Source organism: Parasteatoda tepidariorum, chromosome 2, assembly GCF_043381705.1.
Source record: "Parasteatoda tepidariorum isolate YZ-2023 chromosome 2, CAS_Ptep_4.0, whole genome shotgun sequence".
NCBI classification, from domain to species: Eukaryota; Metazoa; Arthropoda; class Arachnida; order Araneae; family Theridiidae; genus Parasteatoda; species Parasteatoda tepidariorum.
Window position 1 is genome coordinate 47753357 of NC_092205.1, and position 22918 is coordinate 47776274.

Consider the following 22918-nt stretch of genomic DNA (forward strand, 5'->3'; position numbering starts at 1 on the left):
AATATAAATTTTACTTGACTTTATTCCTGTGAATGTCTGAATTTCAGAAGGGGCGAAGTATATTCTTCGCCCCCTCACTTTAATTTAAGGGAAAATAGATTTTGGAAAATAGATTCAAAGTTTTTTTTTTTAAAGAAAAAAAAGTTACTAGACTTTATTATTTCAAATGTCTAAATTTCAGAAGATACAAAACACATTTTAGCCCCCCTTACTTCATCTCAGAAGAAAATAAAGTTTCCTGTCCCCTTACTATAATTTAAGAGGAAAATTAAGTTTTTTATTTGGAAAATACCGTCGAAGTTATGAAACAAAACAATTTTCTTCTTCTAAAATTTCCTACTTTACTTGATTTTATTCTATTAACGTTAATGTCTAAATTTCAGAAGATGAGAAGCAAATTCCCCACCCCCCTCACTTTTATTTCAGAAGAAAATAAAGTTTTCTATTTGGAAAATAGATTATTTTATTTTGAAATTTAATTTTTTTTAGATAGCACACCAAACTGGGCCAATTCTTACAGTTGCAATTATCTTTTGAGAATGCTGAGCCTCTATGATTCCCTAAGCAATGTATGTGTGCAAGATTACCTTTAATAGTGGAGAAGTGATGTGGTTTAGTGATGAACTATGATGCACAATGGCTCAGTGGGTCTTTAGTGCAGGAACTTTTTAGATTTTTATGTCAAATATTTCTTTCTATTGCCCTTCCTAAGCTGCATCTTTTGATTTTCACAAAACACCTTTCTGAATGTCGAATTCTTTGGAATCTGATAAGTGTTTGAAAAGATAATGAAAGAAAAGTATAATGGTGAGTATATTACCTTATATTTATATAGTTTTTATTTACATATCAATTTATTATCAAAAAATAAATAAATAACTTACCAAAGCTTGGTAATGCATCATGTATTTTAAATAAATTGGTGATTATATTATGCTAAATATAATTTTAAAGTAACCACACAATTAACAATTGATTGCATATTTTCAGTAAAGTGTCATCATTTACTTGATTTCGTAGTTGTTTATTTTTGTTTCTTCAATTCCAAGAATCCTTTTAGCTTCTTATCTTTCGAAATCCTAAGTAAGATTACTTATTTAAAATCTTTGCTGTAATTGAAAATTGGAAAGTAAAACAAGGATGAAAATGGAAAGTGTAGTGGACTGCAACCTAGCACGTCCTCATAATTTTAAAAAATTGCTGTATATTTGGTTCATAATTTTACAAATATGTCTGTATAATTTATAAGCCTCCATTTATTAGTAAATATAATACAAATTTGATTGCCTTATTAAAAGCAAGAGGTAAGAACAAATATTTCATATGCAATTGTAGAGATAATAATTTAGACTATTTAAGTAAAAAACTTCAGAATAATTATTCACGCTAAATGCTAGTATTTATTATGTGTTATTGCTTTTTGGTGGTCATATTTTTTAGAATTTAATTGATAACAACTGAAGTCTCTAAGTATTCTAGTATACCATTTTTTTATATGATCTGATGGAATATGTAAAAATAGATTCATTTTTAAACTGTGCAAAATACACTATTGAATGCAAATGTGGAGACAAATTATGATTATTACATAATTTAATTAAATTATGATATAATTATTCCCAGGAGCTTCAGTAGTTAATCGTTTTCTTCTATTGCATCGTAACTGAATCTTAGTTAGGGAAAGTAATTGTGTTCTCGTAAAGTAAGTTGGAAAGTAAATGGATATTTCTCGAACTAATAATCGAATATTATTTTTATTTCATCGAAGTTCATGTTCATTTTTGTAAAGCGCAACTCCTTGTACAAAGCGCAACGTAAAGTTGTACACCCAAAACAGCGGAAGCGGCATTTGTAATTTTTTAATATGGAGTAGTAGTATGTAGCAGTACTTTATTTACAAGAGTAGCAAGATAGGTTATCGGGGATGATCTTGTTAGCATCCCTATTAAGGATGATCAGCAACATTCCATACAATAGTGATTCTCTGCAGCCTCCTCTTTGGTAGCCTAACCAAAGAATATTCTTCTTATATATTTTTTGGCCTAACGACCTGCATGCGTAATTATACACTTTCTGCAAGTTGAACGAAGTGGTAATGGTCACCCACCCGCTGACTGACCGCGGTCAATGATGTTTGACATCGGTGTATTACTGGGATGGGAACCGTGTCTAAGATCAGTCCAATGTGGGACTTATATTATAAAAAGAAATATATTAAGTGTAATATATACTATTTCAATCCCTGCAAATCGGAATACAGAATACTTTTTTGAATATAATAAGCGGTGTGTGAAAAAAGTGAAGATCGTGAAACTAGGTAAAAGAATAATTTAGTTCTGCTCCAACAGATTCAACTGATAACTGGATGAATTAGCAACCGGAAGATGAAGTAAGTTGCCATTCACGACCATAAACTTGATTCTTTGTTTTCGGAAGTATTGAGGAAATGTTATTTTTTTTAATCCGATTATCATTACGTATTTAAAAAGAGAGAATAAGTGAAAACATGCCGCACTAGTCATTTCTCTAGCTCAGAAAATTTTCGTCAAGGTATGATTAAATATTTCTTCTCCTGTTATTCTATGAAATTGATTGGAATTTTTTGTACTATTGTACCATTTAATAAGTAAACAAAAATTTTCAGCAATACATATAAAGATTTTACAAATAAGTATTTTGGTGTAACTGAAGATATATCTTAATAATTATAAAAATTTTTAATTAATTTATAGTTACATTAATTTGTGCTTTAATTTGTAATAAAGTAACTTTAATTTGTGCTTTCAGATTTTGAAATTAGAATTAAAAACACTTAAAAATTTGTAATTTTAATATTGCATTTTGTAAGTAAATTTACATTTTGGAATTGGAAGGAAAGTTTTTAATTTTTTGAAGATAAAAGTAAAACATATTCCAAAAGTCGTTATGTTATCTTTTCCAGTTTTTGAGAGGCATTGTTTGATTATGGAAAAAAAAATTCGAAAGGAGGAAAAAACGAAACTATTTTTAAAATTTTATTTCACGCTGTAGGTTTTTTTTAAAAATTATTTCAAAGAGAGCTAATAGTATTATATATTTTAAATAATAAAACTAATTACCAATTTTTCAAACTGTTTGTCTCGTCAGCTCTTTTAATTTTTTATAGTCCAACGAAATTTTTACTGAAGCTTTTTTCTCCATTTTTTACTGATGCTTTTTTTCTCCCATTCCTTATTCTTAAATATTTGTACATGATTGCTAAGTTTTTTAATGAAGGGAAATGATTTTCCATTTTTTTCCTAAAATGCCACTAAAAGTAATTTTATTAACGCTAACGTAAAACTTATATTAAAATAGCTTAATCAATGAATATTAATAATTTCCAAACTAAATTAAAAGCCAATTGGAGATATCTATGAAATGAGATGCTTTCTTTTGTCCTATTGGTTTGAACGTTGACATCCATGTATCAATTATACATTTTTAAAAATAAAGCTAAATTGACTAATTAAATTAAGAATTAATTAATTAGCAGCTGATACAACGGTATTCTTAGTCTTAAATTATAATTTGCTTGCCAACGTGAACATATGAAAACTTAAAAGTTCATTGAGTTATTTATTCTTTGTGTATCAATTATAAATTTTGTAATAAATGAACCAGAAAAGTAAGTTTTTTAGGAGTTTTTTTTAAAATTATAATTGAATTTCTTTTTGCTTAGATTAAAAAAATTTTTATTCAAAATTTATGAAAATTTTACTCAAAATTTTTTGTGGTTACTAATTTATTTATATATATTTTTTTAAAACTGTGATTGCAGCAGTCATTAAAAATTTTATAAATTGAACTTTAAACTGAATCCTAATTTAAAACATTGTTGAAATTTTTCAGTAAATGGTAAATTGAATTAATTCAAAAATCGTGTTAAACAAAATATTCTAAAAAAAATAAGGAGGAAGGTCAATTCTTTTTTGAATATCAATTCTTTTAAAAAAAATTATTGATCTGTATTTTTACTGTTACTTACATTTTTATCTTTACGTGAACATTTTGCAATTTTTACTTAACTAAATTATAATGAAGTGCTTCTCTAAATATAATTAATTATCTTCAAACTAATATTATCAATATAAATATATATATATATATNGTCTGGGCACAACAATAGCTGCATCACTCTGTGAACATACTAAAAACCACTTAATTATATATTTTATTTTTATTTATTTTTTATTGAAACATTCAACGGATTTTAGAGCAATATTTAGTTAATAGAATTTTCGAAATATCATTATAAGAATATTTTTGACTGCACTAATTTTTCTTATTCACTCAATTTTTCAGTCACTTCATTTCTCATTGAAATATTTTAAACTGTTTAACTATTAGGGGGACCGGAAATTAATGTCGTTTCAGTGCATTTGATATTTGTTACCAAGATTTTATTTTTAATCAATAATGTATTCAAAATGAATCGAAATAGACCGAAAAAAATAAATTGGTTTTTATTTTTAATATATGACTAACGAATATTTAATGCACCGAAACGACATTACTTTCCGATCCCCCTAATATTTATTCTATGATAAATGCTCTATTAATGTTTTGAAACATCCTTGTTATGATTAATGTTAAATAAATAATACAATACTTTTTTTTATCGTGACATGTTTTGAAAGATTGGCTAAAGCTTATTAGTTCAATTATATACAGCTACTGCTCAAGTAAAAATTTTCAGGGGTTTGTATAGATGGCTTGTGAAGGAGAACAGAAAGTTGTAAACCACCGGAATAAACTTATTACATATATGGATCGGTTACACCATGTATGTCTTAATTTGCGAAAATTTTATCTGACAACTACAGGTTTATTTTTTTCTTTAATGTATGTATTTTTTATTGGCAGCCTGACATTTAAATGATAAAAATATTGCTCTTAAATGCTTGAAATGGCAAATAACGTTTGATGCGTGCCTTTCTTTCAAATTACTTGTATTAAATTATTCCTATTTACTTGTATAAAATAAAGGTACATTTCACCTCGTATCTAAAGCTTTGATTATTAAGAGAAAAACGTTTTGCCACAAATTTATACTTACTTTATTGCTGAAGCCTCACTTCTATGCGGTCAGTGACATACTGTTTAAATCCCCAGATCGATTCTTTTTTCCTCTTCGAAGAGAGATACAGTTTATAATTGGATCATCCATCCCTCTTGATTTCCTGCATTAACATGAATAAGTCTGTTTTTTTTTTTGTTTTTTTCACTGACAAATTACTTAATAAAATTACTTTTCGCTCAATTATAATACGTTTTGAAGAATTACCCGAAGTATGGGTTAATTATAGCTTTCTAAAGAAATAAATAGTGCTCACTATTGAATAAATTAAGTCAGAAGTAACTTAATGTGACACATCATGTTCATTCAGAGTTTAAATATGTTTATACTTATAAAATGAGGTAATAATAAAAAATGTTTGTGTTTGCGTAAAAAATTATAAAGAAATTTTTTTTTCAGAGAATTTCCCCCCCCCCCTCCTTTTCTAGAACTTCTGACTGTATACCACTTTTTTTTCCTTCACGATACCTCGTTTATTTATAGGGTGTTCCACCCTCACAACCCTTAATATATATACTCTTGGGCTTTACTTCACTGTTCGCTAACACCTTATTCTTATATGGTTCACTGATGCAGATTGATATGATTATTAATTAAATTATTTTATGTCTTGGTAGATTTTTTTTTTCATGCCGCCTAATTCAGTTTACCAAAAACTGTTTACAATGGAATTACAATACCAAAAAACACATTTAAAAGCAAAAATGCGTAAATTCTGAAAGAAATGGGCTACTTTGCACTGGTTACTTTGTGTTGATGAATTAATTTTTAAATAAAGTTTATGTGCTTAATATGTTTGAAAGCATTAAATGGACCTATCAATTAATTAAAAATAAGAATAATTTTCTATTGCCGAAAAGCCGAATTTCCCTGCTATAAATAGCTTTATTATTAAAAAGTGGTCATTTAGGGACAACTAGTGCAAGATAAATAATGGTCAAAAATGTTTTTTTTTCTCCAATACTCATAAATATAGGGAAATTCTCTTTAGTATATCTGTTTTCTTATCCCAAAAAGCTAATATTATTTATTTATTTTGTTCCTGCATTAGAGCAAAAATACTAAATATTCCATATGGGAAATCTACCTCCCACGACGAAAACTGAAATTTGCACAATAACCATCAAAAAAACTATGTTTCTGGTCCAAAAACGAGACAAGTTCAACCTATGAGGCTAACCAGCATCAGTTGCCCTTAAGAACTCCAGAAAAAAAAACACATTGTCACACCATTTAGAGTGACAATGTGTTTTTATCAATTTATTTTTGGCTTTATCATCATTCTTTTATTCAATTAATGCACGATTTTATGATTACTTACGGCATGATAATCATTTCTTTGATAGACAATTTACAATTTCATATTCGTTAACACATAGATTCACAAGTCACTCTTTTATCTACATTATAGATATACAATGGCATATACCAAGAAGATCGCATGTATTTTCATATGCATTGTGTTAGTGTCAGCAACCCTAATCGATGGATTCCATCATTCTTCTGGAGGCAGCGGCATTCTTGGTGGTTTATTGGGAGGAGGTGGAGGTCATGATAAACATGGTTCCGGCTTAGGAGCCATACTTGCTCTGACTCTCATAAGGGGACTTCTCTCTAATGAACAAAAACACCATCACGTGCACCATCATGCTGGACATCACGGACATCATCATGCTGGACATCACGGACATCATCATGGCTTTGCACTTGCAGCAGAACATACACCCGAGCTTTTGGGATATGAAGAAATTGGTCATGGATTTGAACTGCACTGATATACAGATTTCTGTATAAAAATGTTAAAATTGTAAAATTGTATTATAAAACTTCACGTTGTATTATACACATTTCATTGTATGAATAAATAAAATGTTGTTGTTTCTATATCGATTTTTTTTAATTTTTTTTATTTAAGTGTTTGAGTTTCTTGAATAACAATTTTTTATTTTATTTATATGCGAATCAAATAACATTTTTGCAAGCATATAACTCGAAACTGCACTTCATAAATTTGAAAATAAGTACATTTAAAATTTTTGATTTTTAATGTACTTTTTATAATTTGATTTGAATTTGATTTTATAATATTTTTGCTGAATATTATCCTTTTAAATTTAGTCTATTACACAAATCAAACAATAGGATTTTAACTAACATTTTTATTATGTAATTTTCAATCTTTGATTGCTGAATGCTAAATCGCTTTAAATTTTTGCTCGAACTGATTAAAAGGTCTGTGAAAAAAGACGCGTTAATAGCTAAAATACATCAGTAATTTTATCTATTAACCGAAAAAAAATTGATGAAAATGGAGATGAAAAACACGAAATTGAATTGTCTTATAGAAATTCAACTGGTTTTATTGTAAATTTTTTTTTTACAGCATGATTAAAATTTTAATTTTATGTTTGGCAGACAGAAGTTTGAACATTATAAACGCAAAGTAAAGTTTAAAAATGCATAAAATGTTTTTCAAAATAAAGTCAAATTTTAGCTCAAAAACAACAAATTTTTCATGTCAACTAACAACAAATTGTAATGCATAAATTTCAAAAAAGAATTTTTTTTTGTTCATTAATGTGATTATCTTTGTTTTTTTAAATAAACCCTTAAAATTCGAAAAGACAGTGAAGTAGACATAAATATATTGTTTAATATTGAATATTTAAATAAAATTTTTAAATATTCTTAATAAAAGCTTGACAAAAATAAGAAATTCACACTTAGACCTTAGCTTTTAATTCAAAACATCGCTGACATTATTTAAAATTTCAAATAATTCTATAATAACCTTTTTTTTTTTTTTTTGTAATGCATGTTAGCGTAAAGAAAGTTTTTTTCAAAATCAACGTTCTTCAGAAAATGCATTTAAAATGCAGGAAAATTTTAACAAAAATAAATAAATAAGCAATGATTCGAAAACTAATTTTTGAAAATGAATTTTATTTGTCTTATTACAATTTATTCAAATAAAAGAAATGTTAAAGTACTCAAAGCATATCAAAATAATTTTAGCTTCGTTTTTGAGAATTTGGTTTCGTCAGTCAGCTTACGAAAAAACAATTCGAAAATGTTGTTGTTCGAAAATATTAAAGTATCCCACTGGGTGAAAATCGCAATTCGGCGTACCTCGAATTGTCGATTTTCAAAATTCTAATGGTGTCTGACTTCTAATGGTTCATCTAAATCATGAAATTTTTCTATACAAGTTGGAGAAAAACAATTCGGCAGAAAAGTCAATAACCAAATACATATTTTTTTTCAAGCATATTTATTTTGATATACTAACTAAACATGTAAAATCCATTAACAAAATGCATCATTCTTCCATTGTTTTTATTCCTCGATAAGTTAAGTTATCATATGTTATTATACAATATTTATAATTTTTAGTCCTGCTTGATTTGATCATTATAGAACAGATCATATTTACAAGAAATTTTATAAATTTCATAATATTAAGGGTACACATGATATTAAGGGAACACATAATATTTAGGATACACATAATTTTAAGGGTACGCATAATATTTTAAATTTGTCAAAAGATCAGCATAAAAACTTGATAGCTGATTTCAGGAAGTAAAGAAAAGGGGGAATATAGAAACACCGGTTTTTCACCGCTTAGTTATAGGGATATTAATTTATATCCGTGATGGCATGAGAAGATATTTTAATAAGGTTGGGCCAGGCTAACTATTTTCAAAACTTAGAATATGGTTTAAACCTATAATATGCAATATTTTTCATATGTAGAATATCTTTGTAATTGTCCATTTTCACGCATACATATTTTCAATGTTGTTAAAGACGGAAGTAATTGGAACCTAATCACCAGGGATTGCTAACCAAAATTTAAAGAGTAAGAACCCTTATGGAAAAATTGAGCTATTTTTGAGGTATAAATAAGGTGTTTTTCAAAGGTATAAATGAAGTTGTTATTTAAGTACCGCGTTAAGTTGAAAAGGGTGTAAAAATGATTACCTCAAAAATATCTGCAGAGGTATATATCTATGAACTTGAGGTGTTTCATCTTACATTTGTGGGGAAGTAGATATTTACTACTTTAAGGTGTTTTATTTTCATCTTTAAGTTATTACTTATTAACTTTAAGTATCTTTTTTTACACCCTTGGAAGTATTTATTCAACAATCTAAGGTGCTTCATTTAACACTTTAGGTTATTCTAGATCTACCTCAAATGTATTTTTTGACAATTGTAAAGGTAAGTTTTTACTAACCTGAGATGTTTTATGTTATTATTATTATTATATATTATAACATAATATGTTATAATATATAATATATGTAATAATATTATTATATATTATAATATAACATGTATATATTTTTATGTTTGTACGGATATTTTTTTTTATCAACTTAAGGTGTGTCATTTTACACAAGTTATTATCAACCTCAAGTTTATTTTTCAATCGTTGGATAGGTACTTTTTTTTGTGAGCGTGAGGTGTTCTATAGATATTATACAGTTGTTAAGGCATTTATTTATCTACCTATAGTGTGCCATTTTTCACTTCCGGTTATTATAAATCAATTTCAAGTGTATTTTTTGACACTTAGAAAGGTTATTTTTTATTAACGTGAAATGTTCCATGTTCTACCTTTCTTTTGTTCTTCACTCTGAAATTTTTTTAAATTACTTTTTATAAAAGTAAAAAAGTAGTGTTTTGTGCTATTCTTTTCTCACAAGCATTTAAAAAAAATTCGCATGTCAATTAGTTTTAAATGCATTGTTATTTTACATGTTTTAACTCATTAACAACAATATAAATTTTACTTATACATACAGATATCTAAGCAAACGTTCAGCATACAGTTGTAGTAGAATCCAAAAGCAAAATTGCTATTTTAAAATAGTTCAATTTTCAATGATTTATTTATAAGAGATATTATAATCATTTTATTCAATTAATCAGCATTCATTCTGCTACGTTAAAACACATACATTTAAGCAAAATAAGAAAATAGTTTTTTTTTGTAATAAATAGCAAACAATAAAATATACTGTGCAACGATTCACCAGTAACGTTACCATAAAAAGCCTCGAGAAATATTTCGATTTTTCTTTCTTTCTTAGAAATAGACTTCATAACAACTACTAAGTATGACCAACTTCTGTGTTAAACAGGCTTTAATCGTCCTTTATAAATTTTTATTGTTATTACAAAAACAAAATCTTTATTTTGCTTATATTTCCTTCAACTTATTATAATGAATAAAATTCAAATTTTACGAGATTTCCTGAATTGATAAATTCTAAAACGAAATATAGACAATTTTACTTTCATATACTTCAAAGAGGATTATATATATTTATAAATTTATCACTTGAATGTTAAAAACAATTTTTGTTCCTAATAAAGCAGTGGAAGTTTTTAAAAACAAACAAACTATAAACATTTTTAATCTGCCTCTTGACACACATTTAACGTAACTATTAAAAAACAGCTATAAATAATCTATAATCAAAGATCTAGTCGATTCTCATAAAATAGTTTAAAAGTATTCAACTATTCTCAAATAAAATTTCAGTAACACGAATTTTTGCATTTCAATGTCTATTATAGTGCTTCGATTGAGAAAAATATTATTCCTTTTAATTGTTTCGAAATGAACAAATGATTGATAACTATATATCATAAAGATAACTATTTTTTTACTTTTAATAACAAACTCTTATCATAGTTTTGTTGAATTTTCATCGCACGTTATTGGAACCACACATTATAGATTCATTTATAAACTTTTATAAGTAGTCTAATTCACTGTCTAATAACATAATATGTAAACAATTGAACATTAATTTAAACTTACTTGCAGAATTATCTCCTGTGTTACAATTTTTAATAATTAAGTATAAAGGTTAAGAAATTTGCATAGGATGATGAGACACATTTGGTATATTTATTAATTTAATTGAAATTCAAGTTTTCTTTCTGACTAAATTTTTTTACATTGGAAAGCAAGGAAAATATATAATATTGCAGCTAAGACTATAAACGTACAAGACATATAAGCCTATAAACGTACTCTAAATATCAGACCAATTTCAAAGTTAATTAATCAATTTCAGTTATAATGAAATAATAAACACAGCAAAGGAAACAGAAATTTTTATTGATATATTTCAAAATATCTAATAATTAGAAAAATTTAAGATAATTTTCTTAAGCTCATATCTCCTCATTTCCTGTTTGCAAAGTTAAAGTGAAAAAATCATCAATAATAAATCAACGCACATGCATTGGCGCGATTATTTTAATTTCTGTTTTAATAAATTCCCAATAAACGCGATAACTTTCCGAATTCTTGCAAAATAAGTGACATTCAACAGCCAATCAAAACGTTGAAATCTAATCACCCGGATGTTATCATGTTCTTGTTGCCATTCCGAAGTAGACTTCACTTTGGTGTTCTACTGCAAACCTTGTCTTTACAATTCGTCCACAACGGAACCGGTTTTATTACATATTCAATGATCTTAGAACGAGAAGAAATAGGTAGTAGTAAGCGTCTGAAATAAATGTTTTTAAGTTTAATTTAAAAATAAATATTGTATCGTGCACTAAATAAAATGTTTAAATTTTACAGAGTGAAAGAACTTAGACCCAACATAAACAGCGTTCAACATCGCTTGCCTCAGATTTATAAAAATTATCTTCAATCATTAAAGCTTCCTCCTGCTCCTCTGCATTACATACCTCATCCTAAAGAATATGTTTTAAATCCCGGCACAAAACAAAAGTATACGTTTTGTATTTCATTCATGGTCTATATTATTTTCTTTAAAAGTTGATTAATGAAAGCATAATGATGTTTGTTATTTACTATTTTGTTTTATAAGAAAAGTTTATATTTTCTTTTGCTTTTAAGTCATGACATCTTATAGTTTTAATAGATGTGTTTTATTTCAGAATGCGTGTTGAAACCCGGCCGATTCCTCTTAAATTCCCTAAAGAAGCTGATGAAGGAATATGGGGTGGCGAAGGTGTGATTCAGGGTTTCGTCAAAAATAAATGGAGGCGTAGAAAGTAATATTGAAATTTATGAATAGTTTAACATTTAGAGTATTTAAAAATTATTTGTCTATGTATGATTTTATTATTGTCTCTATTGTTATTCATCTTCCAAATTGAAAAAAAAAGTTCAGTACTTTTATTACAAATGATTTCTACACTTAAATGTTACTACATAATTTGTACATATTAATCAATTATGTTGGGAGCTATATTCTACTAATAGTAGATGTGAATCTTATATACTTGAATCATATACGATCCATTGTTCTGCATCTTTAGTTTTCCTGTATTTATTGTCTTGTTTTATCAGTCTTTTCATGAATCCTATTCTAATATTGTTAATAGTAGGTACCATTTATTCTTTTCTGAACCTAAAAGATACCCACCTCTAATGTTCAGAAATTTTACCGAAATTTGAAAAAATTAAGTTATTTAGTTTTGATAAAAAAAAATAAAAAAAATGGTAACTCCTGATGCTAATATCTAATCAGGGGTCTGTATAGAAGAAATTTGGGTCCGTTAACGGACCCTTACAAAATATCTTTCCATAAAAACGGACCCTTCACAAAATAATTTACCTTTCACAAATTTGTTAATCTTCATTATTGTTTTGTTAATCGAATAAACTCTTCCCGGGGAAAATAGATAGTTCGAAATGAACTACGTTTTCCAAGTTTCCCTAATTTTAAACTCCAACCGTAGTATTCTAAGAAAATATTTCTACTCTTACAAACATCGTGTGCACATTCTTATTGATATTAATGATAATTTTGTTTTCTTTTTTTTTGTAAATAAATAATTGATCAATTTATATTTGTTTATAAAATTAATAAAATTAATTTCTGGCAATTTTTTAAGTAAAATATTATAAATTTAAGAATTGTTTATGTTTACTTAATGTGGTAACACATTAAAAGTGATACATTAATAAGTTGTGTTATTTAAAATATGTCAATTGAAATTATTAAAAGTGTGAGTGATTTTGTTTCCATTATTTGTCCGAAATGAATATTCTGTGTTCAGCAGTATAGGCTAAATACCAAATATTTGTATGTTGCATCTCTAATTTAGTAGCAACAATTGTTGAGCAGAATCTTGTTTCTATTCACAATTTAAAGACTTCTTGAAAAGGTTTTTAGAAATTTTTGCAATAACAGGACCCTGTTTGCACAAATTTACAAAAGCAGTACTCTGGTTGAAAGAATGTGACTTAATGCTTATTTTATATTCACAATTTATGAATAGTTTTTTCACAATTTTACGAAAACAGGACCTTTCACAAAATGTGTGGACAGACCCCTGCACAGGGGTAAAATAGTTCTACTTCGTAGAATTATTTTGCTATACCTATATAATTACAAAATTAAATCTGGGAATATGATGCCTGTTCGCAATAAAGAACTAAATAAAGTTTTTTTTTTTTTTGCTAAAAAATTTTAAAAAATATGCACATAGTTGTTTGTTTGGGGTATGTAAAATTTATACCTTTCGAGTTGGTGCGTGATTTTTTTTAGTTTATAGTAAACTGCTATTCGGCTGTTAAAATTAGGGGATTTTTGTGCAGATACTAATACGAAATTCTTCCCATTTTCTTAAAAAAGTTTATAATTCAAATATTTAAAACTACTTTTTCTAATCAAGTTTATCTAATAACTTTTTACATTTCTGTCAGTTATTGCTACTTGATTTGAAAAAGCTGGTTTTTCAATTTCTAATTTTAATAGTTGTTCTACTGTTTTGGCACAAATCAGTAAATAAACCTCTGATAATAAACATTTATTCAATGTTCTTTCAGTATTGAATTCTAAAGAACATAATTCTTTTAACTGTTTTAGATTTGCATTATTTGATGTTTCTGCCTTGGGTAGATTTCCTTTCGATCTGAATCTGTACCAAAGTTGGCACTAAGTTTTGTTTCACATGAAAAGCTTAAAAGAAAAAAGACATGATAGAACAGAATTCACATGAAAGAATTCACATTATTCATAGCCACTTCTCTCTCTCTCTCTCTCACTCTTTTTTAAAAAAAAAAATGTTATAGAAATATCCCTTTTGTCTTTTTTTATAATTAAGTAAATGCTATATTTTAGACAAATATTTCAATTTTTAAAAAGAAAACAATATAGAAAATTTTTATATTAAAAGATCAAAATATAATTTTAAAATATAACAGTCTACTCTGATATGAAATTCAATTGCTCTTGTGTAAATAAGCTAGTATTTTAATTTATCTAAAATACCTAAATTTTATGTTTTCTTATAACTATAATATTGTCAAAAATTGCTTTCATATGGGCCCAGAAACAGCTGTTTTATTGTAATGTTCACAATTTGTTCTTTTTATCTGTTTGTTTATAAAGAAACTCGAAAAAATATGATGCATTTCTAGTATACCTTTTCTAGTATTAAGTAGCAGTTCATTGTATACCCTGTCCTTATCATGAATAAATAATATACCTTTCTTTATCAATTATGTACAATTGAAATATTGAAATAAAAAATTCAATAAAAGGCATATAGCACTCAGGCTGTCCTGTGAATTCAGAAAATATATGTTTTTATTTGATTCCCAAACAACCCTGTTAAATGTGTTTTATTTAAAGGAATTTTATTTATATAATATTTTTTTTTAAACCTTTTTCAGTCGTTTAAAAGAAAATTTTGCTCTTCTACATTTGTGAATTCAGGGACCAAAATGCTTCCCAATAACTCGACAAAATATTTTTTAGTTCGAAGTAAAAAACAAGGGTTAGACTACAATGAGGCATCAGCTTTTACTCTGAAAAATATTGTCATCTTTCTTTTAACCATAGTTGTTCAAGGTATTGTATGAAGAGTTCTGTTGTGTTTTTTTTTCTTCAATTTTTTATTTTTTTGTAGGATGATAAACTTTTGGATTTCAAATTTGAAAAAAGCTGTTGTTTATAGTGAAATATTAAATCAATATATGTCAGTAACATTGACAGAAAGGACATTGCGATTAATTGATGAGAACTCTAGCTTTGATCATTATATTTTGAGTGTAAGTAAAAATATTTTATTCTTCCTTAAATTATATAATCTCAGGAAAAACCTACAACTAATGTGACATTTTAAAATTATATTTCTATTAAAAATGTGAAAATTTGATTATTTTTTTTAAATTTAAGTTTTTATAAACATTTCTGATAAAGTTGCTATTCTATTTCTTCATAATCATGCACCTAACCTTGTTAAAAAATAAAATATGAACTCGTAGTTAACGGTTATTATATTTTTCATATTTTAATGTTAGTAGTTATTTCATATCGTAATAAAATATTTTTGAAGATACTGTAGGAGAAATTTATATTGTTATACAATAAGGCATTGTTTATATGATTCTCATTTTTCAGTCTTTTTCATTAATGTGTCATTTCAGTGTGCTTCCAATTTATTCTTAATCTATGCATTGTTAGTATAGTTTATTTATATTATTATGGAAAATAAAACATCAATTTTCCTGTTTTTTTAATACTTAAATATAGGAACTCTAGATGAGACTCTAAAAAATTATTCTCCTCAAAATTTCTTTTGCTTAAGTGTCTACCTGTATGGAAAGAATTGTATACATATATGTATTTAAGGATATAAATTTAAGGTATGATTTTTTTAAAAACTTGTGTAACAGATGTTATGCTTTCAATTATTACTGCTTCTTATTATTTCTCTGTCAATAATAATAAGTGTCAAATTAACAATGCAATTATCAAAATTATTATTTTTGCAAGAAATTTTTTTCTAATTTATTTAAATTTTAGTTATATATCTTTTCATTTGTATGTTGTAGGTCCCTTAAAAGATTTATAAATGGTGATTTACTGTGCTAGCATCTACTTCACAACTTTTGATGAAAGAACACAACAAAAAATATATATCTGTAGTCTAAGGTTCTGTAGTACAATAGCATTAAAATGCACCACTCATCCCGTGTTATTCTAACGCTCCATGGAACAATAATATGTTACTCACTAAATTGCATTTTAATTTAATCAGGCTGCTTTGTTTACCTTTTGCGGAAACTTCGCAGTGTGTTGTTTAATAGTGAGGTGATCAACTGCAAGGTTATGGCAGACTTCATTAATAATTCAAAATTCCATATTTCTTAAAAAATTTTGCTGTAAAATAGAAATTTTCATATTGGGTTTTTTTGGCAAGTTTTTTTATTTTTTTGCATGCCAGAAATTTGTTATCTCTTAATCAAAAATAGGGGTTTGACTTATACACAGAATGCACAGAATGCTAAGTAATTTTTATTTCCCTTTCAAAAATTATATTACGTAAAGTGGATACATAAATTCTTTAATATATTCATTTTTTAAAAAAATGTTTCATTTTTTATCACCTGTGATATTGTTAAATGATGAATGTTAAAAAAGTTAAGCATTCATTTTAATGTCTGAGAAAGTGAAATATTTATTTATTCTTATCATTATGCGTTGTATAAAAATTTGCTTTGTCAAACATCTTAAAATAATTTGACTTTATTTTATAGACTCCTGTCCAAGACTTAAAATCACAGCTTGCTTTATCTATAAGAAGAAAAATGTACTTTGCCTTATTAAACAGAGATAAAAATCATCCTGATGATAAAACTAATGAAGAAATTATTGAAAAGTACAAAAAATATATAATACCAGTAAGTTAACTTTATGGATTTAATTTTTTTAATAAAATCACTTGATTATAAATTCAGGTGTTATTTAATTTCATATCTGCAGGCGCATAATCATTATAATATCATAAAATATTAAAAACCATCCTCTAAGGAAATCATGATTGCCATTTTATAAAGTTTTTAGTAGGCGTATGTCTTCAAAACATTAGAAAATGTTTTTTTTTAGATAAATACTTTAAAGTTTAAAAAAATTGTATAGCAAATAGAAAACAGGTATTAATTTGCCACCCACAGGCAAGAAAAACAGAGCTACTGTTGGGAATTGAACTTTAAAAAATTGAAGGTTTGTAAATAAAAAATGATGAAACAGGAAAGGGGGCTAATGGTCTTTTATCCCAACTCACTTATTTACCCTCACAGTTAAGAAAAAACGAAGTAGCCACAAAAAGGTTGAAAAGGAATTTAAATGTAAATAAATGAAAAGATAAATTGAATTCCTAATGTATTCAAAAAGATAGATGACTTAATTTAAGGATGACTTTTTATTTATTTTACTAAAAAAAAGTAAAAATCAATTTTAAACCAGTTTGTCTTCGTATTCTGATATGGTTCAGCTGTAAATAGAGATTGAGGTTTTGTATATTTTTTTTTTTTTTTTTTTTTTTTTTTTTTTTTTTTTTTTTTTTTTTTTTTTTTTTTNTTTTTTTTTTTTTTTTTTTTTTTGCATTCATTTTGAATTAAATATGTTTGTTAGTTGTATGCTTAAGCAGGAAAATTTAAATATCAAAACAAGATTATTTTGAAGGTTACAAAAATTTTTTTAAGCTTTTGAACTGAATTTTTGATTTTGATTTCTGTTTATTGAACAACAGTACGTCAATGTATTTAATCAATTATTAAATTCCTTTTAGTAGTGTTTTAAAATAGAAACAAGAAACAGTTGATTTATATATTATAATTTTACTTCTTTACTTTAATTTTTTGTAATCATGTTATCAAAAACCTATTTTTTTATTTTATTAAATAAAGTTAAACTTTAGGGTATTAGCCAGTTTCTTATGAGTTTTTTTTGTTTTTTTTTGCAGCAAGTTTTTAATTAATCAAAATTGTCTTATAATACGTATTATGTATCTACTTTTATTTTTTAAGATAACTTAAATCTAATGTGTATCCTTAAACAGGTATCTTTTTTTTTTAAATTTATTTAAAGTGAATCAATATAGTTTAACAAGAATTAACAAAAATTTGTTTCATATTAATTTATAAACAGGTATTTAAGTACTTATTTTAATATTTGAATTATATTAAGCTCAAAATTTTAAAGGAAAAATATGTAAGTAAATCTAATGTATAGCTCTTATGTAAAAAATTTTTTTTTTGTGAATTTCATGTAAAGATTTAAATTTGTTCTAGAAAGAGGAAGCTGAGTGGTTTGGTTTAACCATGAGAGAAGCAGTTCAAAAACAAAGACTTCTTGAAGAGGAGCAGCAGCCAGTGCCTTTGAAACATGCCCTCCGTCTCAAGTTAATAGAAGAATTAAAACGTAATTTTTTAATTTTTCATTTAAAATCTATACTGCTTTTTGTTTGCTCTCAATTCTTCTAGTGGTTTATGACAGCAATTATTTTACAAAACTTTTTCTGGTTAGTGCATAATCTGATCTGGTAATTAAAATATTGCAAAGGCAGGTCCTTGCACTGATTCTCGCCTTTAATTACCTGTGGAGAAAGATTCCCCTAGACCAGGGTGGCGAATCTTCATGCACCAACGAGCCATTTTTTCTAAAATATATTTTAATGAGGTCATAGACGTGCCGACAAATAGTTTTGACTTCGTTATTATTGGGTAAATAATAATACTAAATTTTATCAACTCAAAACTCTTTATTTACTACAAAAAAATGCAATTCTCAACTTTTGCAATGTCTCAGTTATACGCGTAATTCAACTTAAAGTAACATCAGTGTGATTTCTGTTGTTGCAGATTAGATGACAAATAACTTATATTAGGGTTATAAGATGTTAGTTTAAGCTGAACTGTTAGTTTTTTTTTGCTAGTTATTTATTGTTCACTTGTTTTTTTTGTAGTTATTAATTGCTTTTTTGGCATTAATTGTTCTTTTTTTGTGAATTTTAATTGATTTGTTAATATGCTGCATAGTAAACTTTGTTATCGGTGGCGTGCCCAAAATATTGTGTCGCGTGCCACTTATGGCACGCATGCCACTGGTTCGCCATCTCTGCCCTAGACTGTCCTTTGCGTAGATTTCATTTGTCATGTGTTCAGGGAAATGTGAGAAACCCTCCAGCATAATAGTGAGCGCTGCTGAGTAGTAATAATAATGAGTACTGCTAATTATTTTTTTCAAAGATTTTTGTTTTTCAAATTTTATTTTTAGGAAGCAAATTATTAAGAAAAATTTTCTAAGAATCTTCGGAAAAAAAAAACATTTCTTTACTTGTTTCGAATAAAAAACAAAAAGTTAAGATAAAGAAAAGTCACACAGAATAAAAAGTAAAAAAAAAATAAATTATTGAGATATATTGAGATTTTTTTTTAGTATCATTTTATATAAGTCAGCTTAAATTTAAGCAAAATAAAGTTTAATTTCTAGTTTTTCATGTCTTTATATTTGCAAATATTGTTACATGTTATTTGTGAGATTAAGCTGAATTTATGCAATTATCATCTCTGGTTGCAATGATATGATTTACAGTATTAATTTCTGTTAAATTTGGATTTAAGAAGATGCTGCTGCAGATTCACTTCGTAAATTCTGTTTCCAACCTCTGATAAGTAACATACATGTTTTGTTGAGTTGTTGACAGTTGCCCAATGACTTTTTTTGTATGCTTGCTAATAGGTATTTATCAATACATTAGTTGAATCAATAAAATTAAGTCTTGTTTTGATTTCAGCCTTTTTATGTATTATTTATAACTTATTGAACGATGAGTCCCAACCCTGAGTTGGTTGCATTATTAAATTTTTGTGTAGCAAGAACATCATAGTCATAATTTGTAATAAAAAAATTATTAGTTCATTACTCTGTTTTACAAAATTTTCTCTTATTTCTTTACAAAAATAAACTTTCAGTGTTTAACAAAAATGTATTTTTTTTTCCACAAAATTTATTCTTGTTTTATGGAGGTTATTGTAAAAAATAGGTTCTCACAGCTTAGTTGTTAGATCGGAGAAATTTAGCTTCATAATTAAATTATTAAAGCGTCATATTTTATTTTTCTGCTTTATTAGTTCACCTTTACTACTTTATTTTTCTACTTTATTAGTACCTTTTGTTTTCCTTTTTTCTCCTTACACATAGTTAAAATAAAAAATATAGTCTAAAATATCTTTTTTATTATAAAAGTTCCCATTGGTTACTTCATTACTTTTGTTAATTTATTACTTTATATCTATATTGTTGCTTCAGTACTTTAGTGTGCATTCAAATACAATCACATTTTAAAACTCATTTATGAACTTTTTCTCACTGTAAAAAAATATTCTTTATTTCCAAAGTTTTATGTTTCCTTATATTTCACTGTTTATACTAAATAACTGAAATTCTGCATTTAAATTCTATTTTAGGAATAAATACTTAATGAAATTGAATAATGGTTCCTATGATAGAAGTTATATATATTTTTTTTAATAAGATCTTTTTGCTTTGTTTTTTTATTGCTATAAGAAATTTTGTCTTAAAATTGTCTACTTTTCCAGAAAAATCTGAAAAGGGTGAAGTAGATGAAGAAGAAGAGGTGGAACAGTAAGTTTCCCTTTGTATATATTAATTTATTGTGTTTTCAAATGATTTTCATATTTTTTTAGATTTAGTTTCAATATTTTTTTTCATTGCATACTGCTATTTTTTAAAACCATATTTTTGTATATGTTTTTTTTTTCAATTCTCTTTTATAATTCTCTCTTTATCAGTCTCACTTTGATTATTTTTGTTATATGTTTCCTTGTTAATGTCAATATAAAAAATTGTTATTTCTCAAATTGTAATCAGATATTTTATACAATTTTCAAATTTTCAGACATAATGCATTTGATCTTTTTTCTTTTAAGGAAAATATGATTTTCAAATTGTTTTTTCACTTTTCATAAAACTCTTTCACTCTTCATATTCATGCAACATAAAAAATTTAATTTAAATTATTACTGCACTCAGTTTATTTATTTAATTCACTTATTATATATATTCATAAGATGTATTTCGGTGAATTGAAAAAAAATTACTTGAAATTATAAATTATTTTTATGTATGTATATAGATCTGTAGCATAATCACACAAAAAGGACTTATTAGTTTCTTGCACGTATCAAGAGCATTGTTTTATTTCCATTAAAAAATTACAGACAACCTGTAATTGAAAGAAAATGATAAGGGACACAATAATCTTGTGATATTAAATAAAAAGTTCTTATTAGTTTCTTGCCCAAAGCAAGAGCATTGTCTTGTTTCCATTAAAAAATGACAGGCAACCTGCAATTGAAAGAAAATGATAAGGGACACGAAATTTTTATGATATTAAAGTATTTCAGAGATCCATGACATATTTTATGTAAATTATGTGCTAATTAATGAAATAAATATGCTAATTAATTGTAATGTGAAATGCTTATATATAGTAATGCTTATAATAGTAATTATGCTTATAAATATAATGAGAAATAATCATCAGTTTTAATGACACTTGAATTTATCGCAACATTAATTACATTGTTAATTTTTTGGATATTTTTATTTGACTTATTTTCGGTATAGTCTTTATATGGAAAGAACTCCCCTTGCCATTTGATTGTAGAAATGACAGTGACTATGGTTACATGGTTTAGCTATTTCAAGTCGGGTTGTAGGGTCTGTATTTGTCATGTTTTGGTTTGAGTTCTGTGAGAGAAAGAGAATCTGGGAAGGGAGAAGCTCCCGTCTGTGCAATGGGCTGTTTCTTATTTCCATGGCAGCAAATGGCCTTTGACTTTGTGACGGGAAGAGTTCTTTCTATAGACAATCTTTCAGGGTGGCCACCCACCTGGAAAACCTGGAATTATCAGGGAATTTTTTTTATACTGGAAAAAACCTGGAAAAATCAGGGAAATATGGATAAAAACCTGGAAATTTTAAAGAAAAGCTGGAAATTTTTTTCTTATATATTTTTTTATTCACTAATTTAAATTATTTGCTAATAATTTTCTTAATTTAAATTGTTTCATCCATTATACCCACATATTTTAGATGGAAATGAATCACCAAACAGTTAAAATATCATCAACTTACTTTGCTTTCGTCAAAATTTGCTCCATTATATCCCTGTTAAACTAGAATACAACATAAAATTCTCCCATGCAAATGTAGAAACCTTTGATCTCTATGCAGACTGTGCAATTTAGGAAAGGCTAAGATTATGGTTGATGTGGATAACGGGGTTAGGATTCGGTTTTTAAATTCTGTCCGTGTTCACACAATGATTCAAGTTTGTTCGCAATTGAGAGTGGTAATTTTTTTCTATTTTGACAAAATGTGTTTGTATTTTTAACTTTATTAAATTCTCTAAAAATTAGTTGGTTATAATTTAATAATAATAGATTTTATATTGCACTATTTTTCTGAAAGCTTTTCGGCTCCTATTGAAAGAAATCTGTAAATTATTTTTTCTCAGCAAAACAACCAATCACGCATTTCCCCCCATCACTAACAGCAATGTTTGTCGACAAATTGTTACAATTCTTGCATTAATGCTAATTTTTCCTATTTCATTTTTACCATTTATAGTATATTTTTATTTTGAAAAAAGTTTTTTTTAGAACTAACTACACTGGTTATCATAAATTAAGGAAAAATCACAAAAATAGCGATAACTCTTTCAAAAGTAAGCCAAACCGTGCAAAATTTGCATATGTTGTCCACTAAGAGTAGCTGAGTAAAATTGCAATATGCAAATTAGTGGCGCTGCACTCGGCTTACGTCATCTGCCTGGAGCATAAAAGTCCAAGTTTGAGAGAAAGCACACAAATTTTACTGTGATTGCGACATTGAAAATCTGAGATAGCCAATTCGTAATAATGACCTCTAGGCATCATTTGCCTGAAGAACTACGATGGAGAGCCATCGGGAGACTAGAGGCAGGGCAGAGTCA

The 22918-nt window shown here is 26.6% G+C and overlaps 2 protein-coding genes across 2 annotated transcripts in view; both read left to right on the top strand.

Annotated features, from left to right (window-relative positions):
• Positions 1-2250: 2250 nt before the first annotated feature.
• Positions 2251-6930, top strand: LOC107437905 (MOB kinase activator-like 2). Its single transcript, XM_043055405.2, has 2 exons — positions 2251-2389; positions 6510-6930. The coding sequence occupies exons 1-2, from the start codon at positions 2385-2387 to the stop codon at positions 6871-6873; spliced, it is 369 nt and encodes a 122-aa protein (XP_042911339.1). The 5' UTR covers positions 2251-2384; the 3' UTR covers positions 6874-6930.
• A 4681-nt stretch (positions 6931-11611) lies between these two features.
• Positions 11612-22918, top strand: part of LOC107437906 (mitochondrial ribosomal protein L28) — a 16793-nt gene continuing 5486 nt past the window's right edge. Inside the window, exons 1-6 of the mRNA XM_016050044.3 lie at positions 11612-11864; positions 12035-12151; positions 15020-15161; positions 16653-16796; positions 18189-18318; positions 20499-20544. Coding sequence (XP_015905530.1) covers positions 11695-11864; positions 12035-12151; positions 15020-15161; positions 16653-16796; positions 18189-18318; positions 20499-20544 — 749 coding nt within the window. The 5' untranslated portion in view covers positions 11612-11694. The remainder of the gene's footprint in view (positions 11865-12034; positions 12152-15019; positions 15162-16652; positions 16797-18188; positions 18319-20498; positions 20545-22918) is intronic.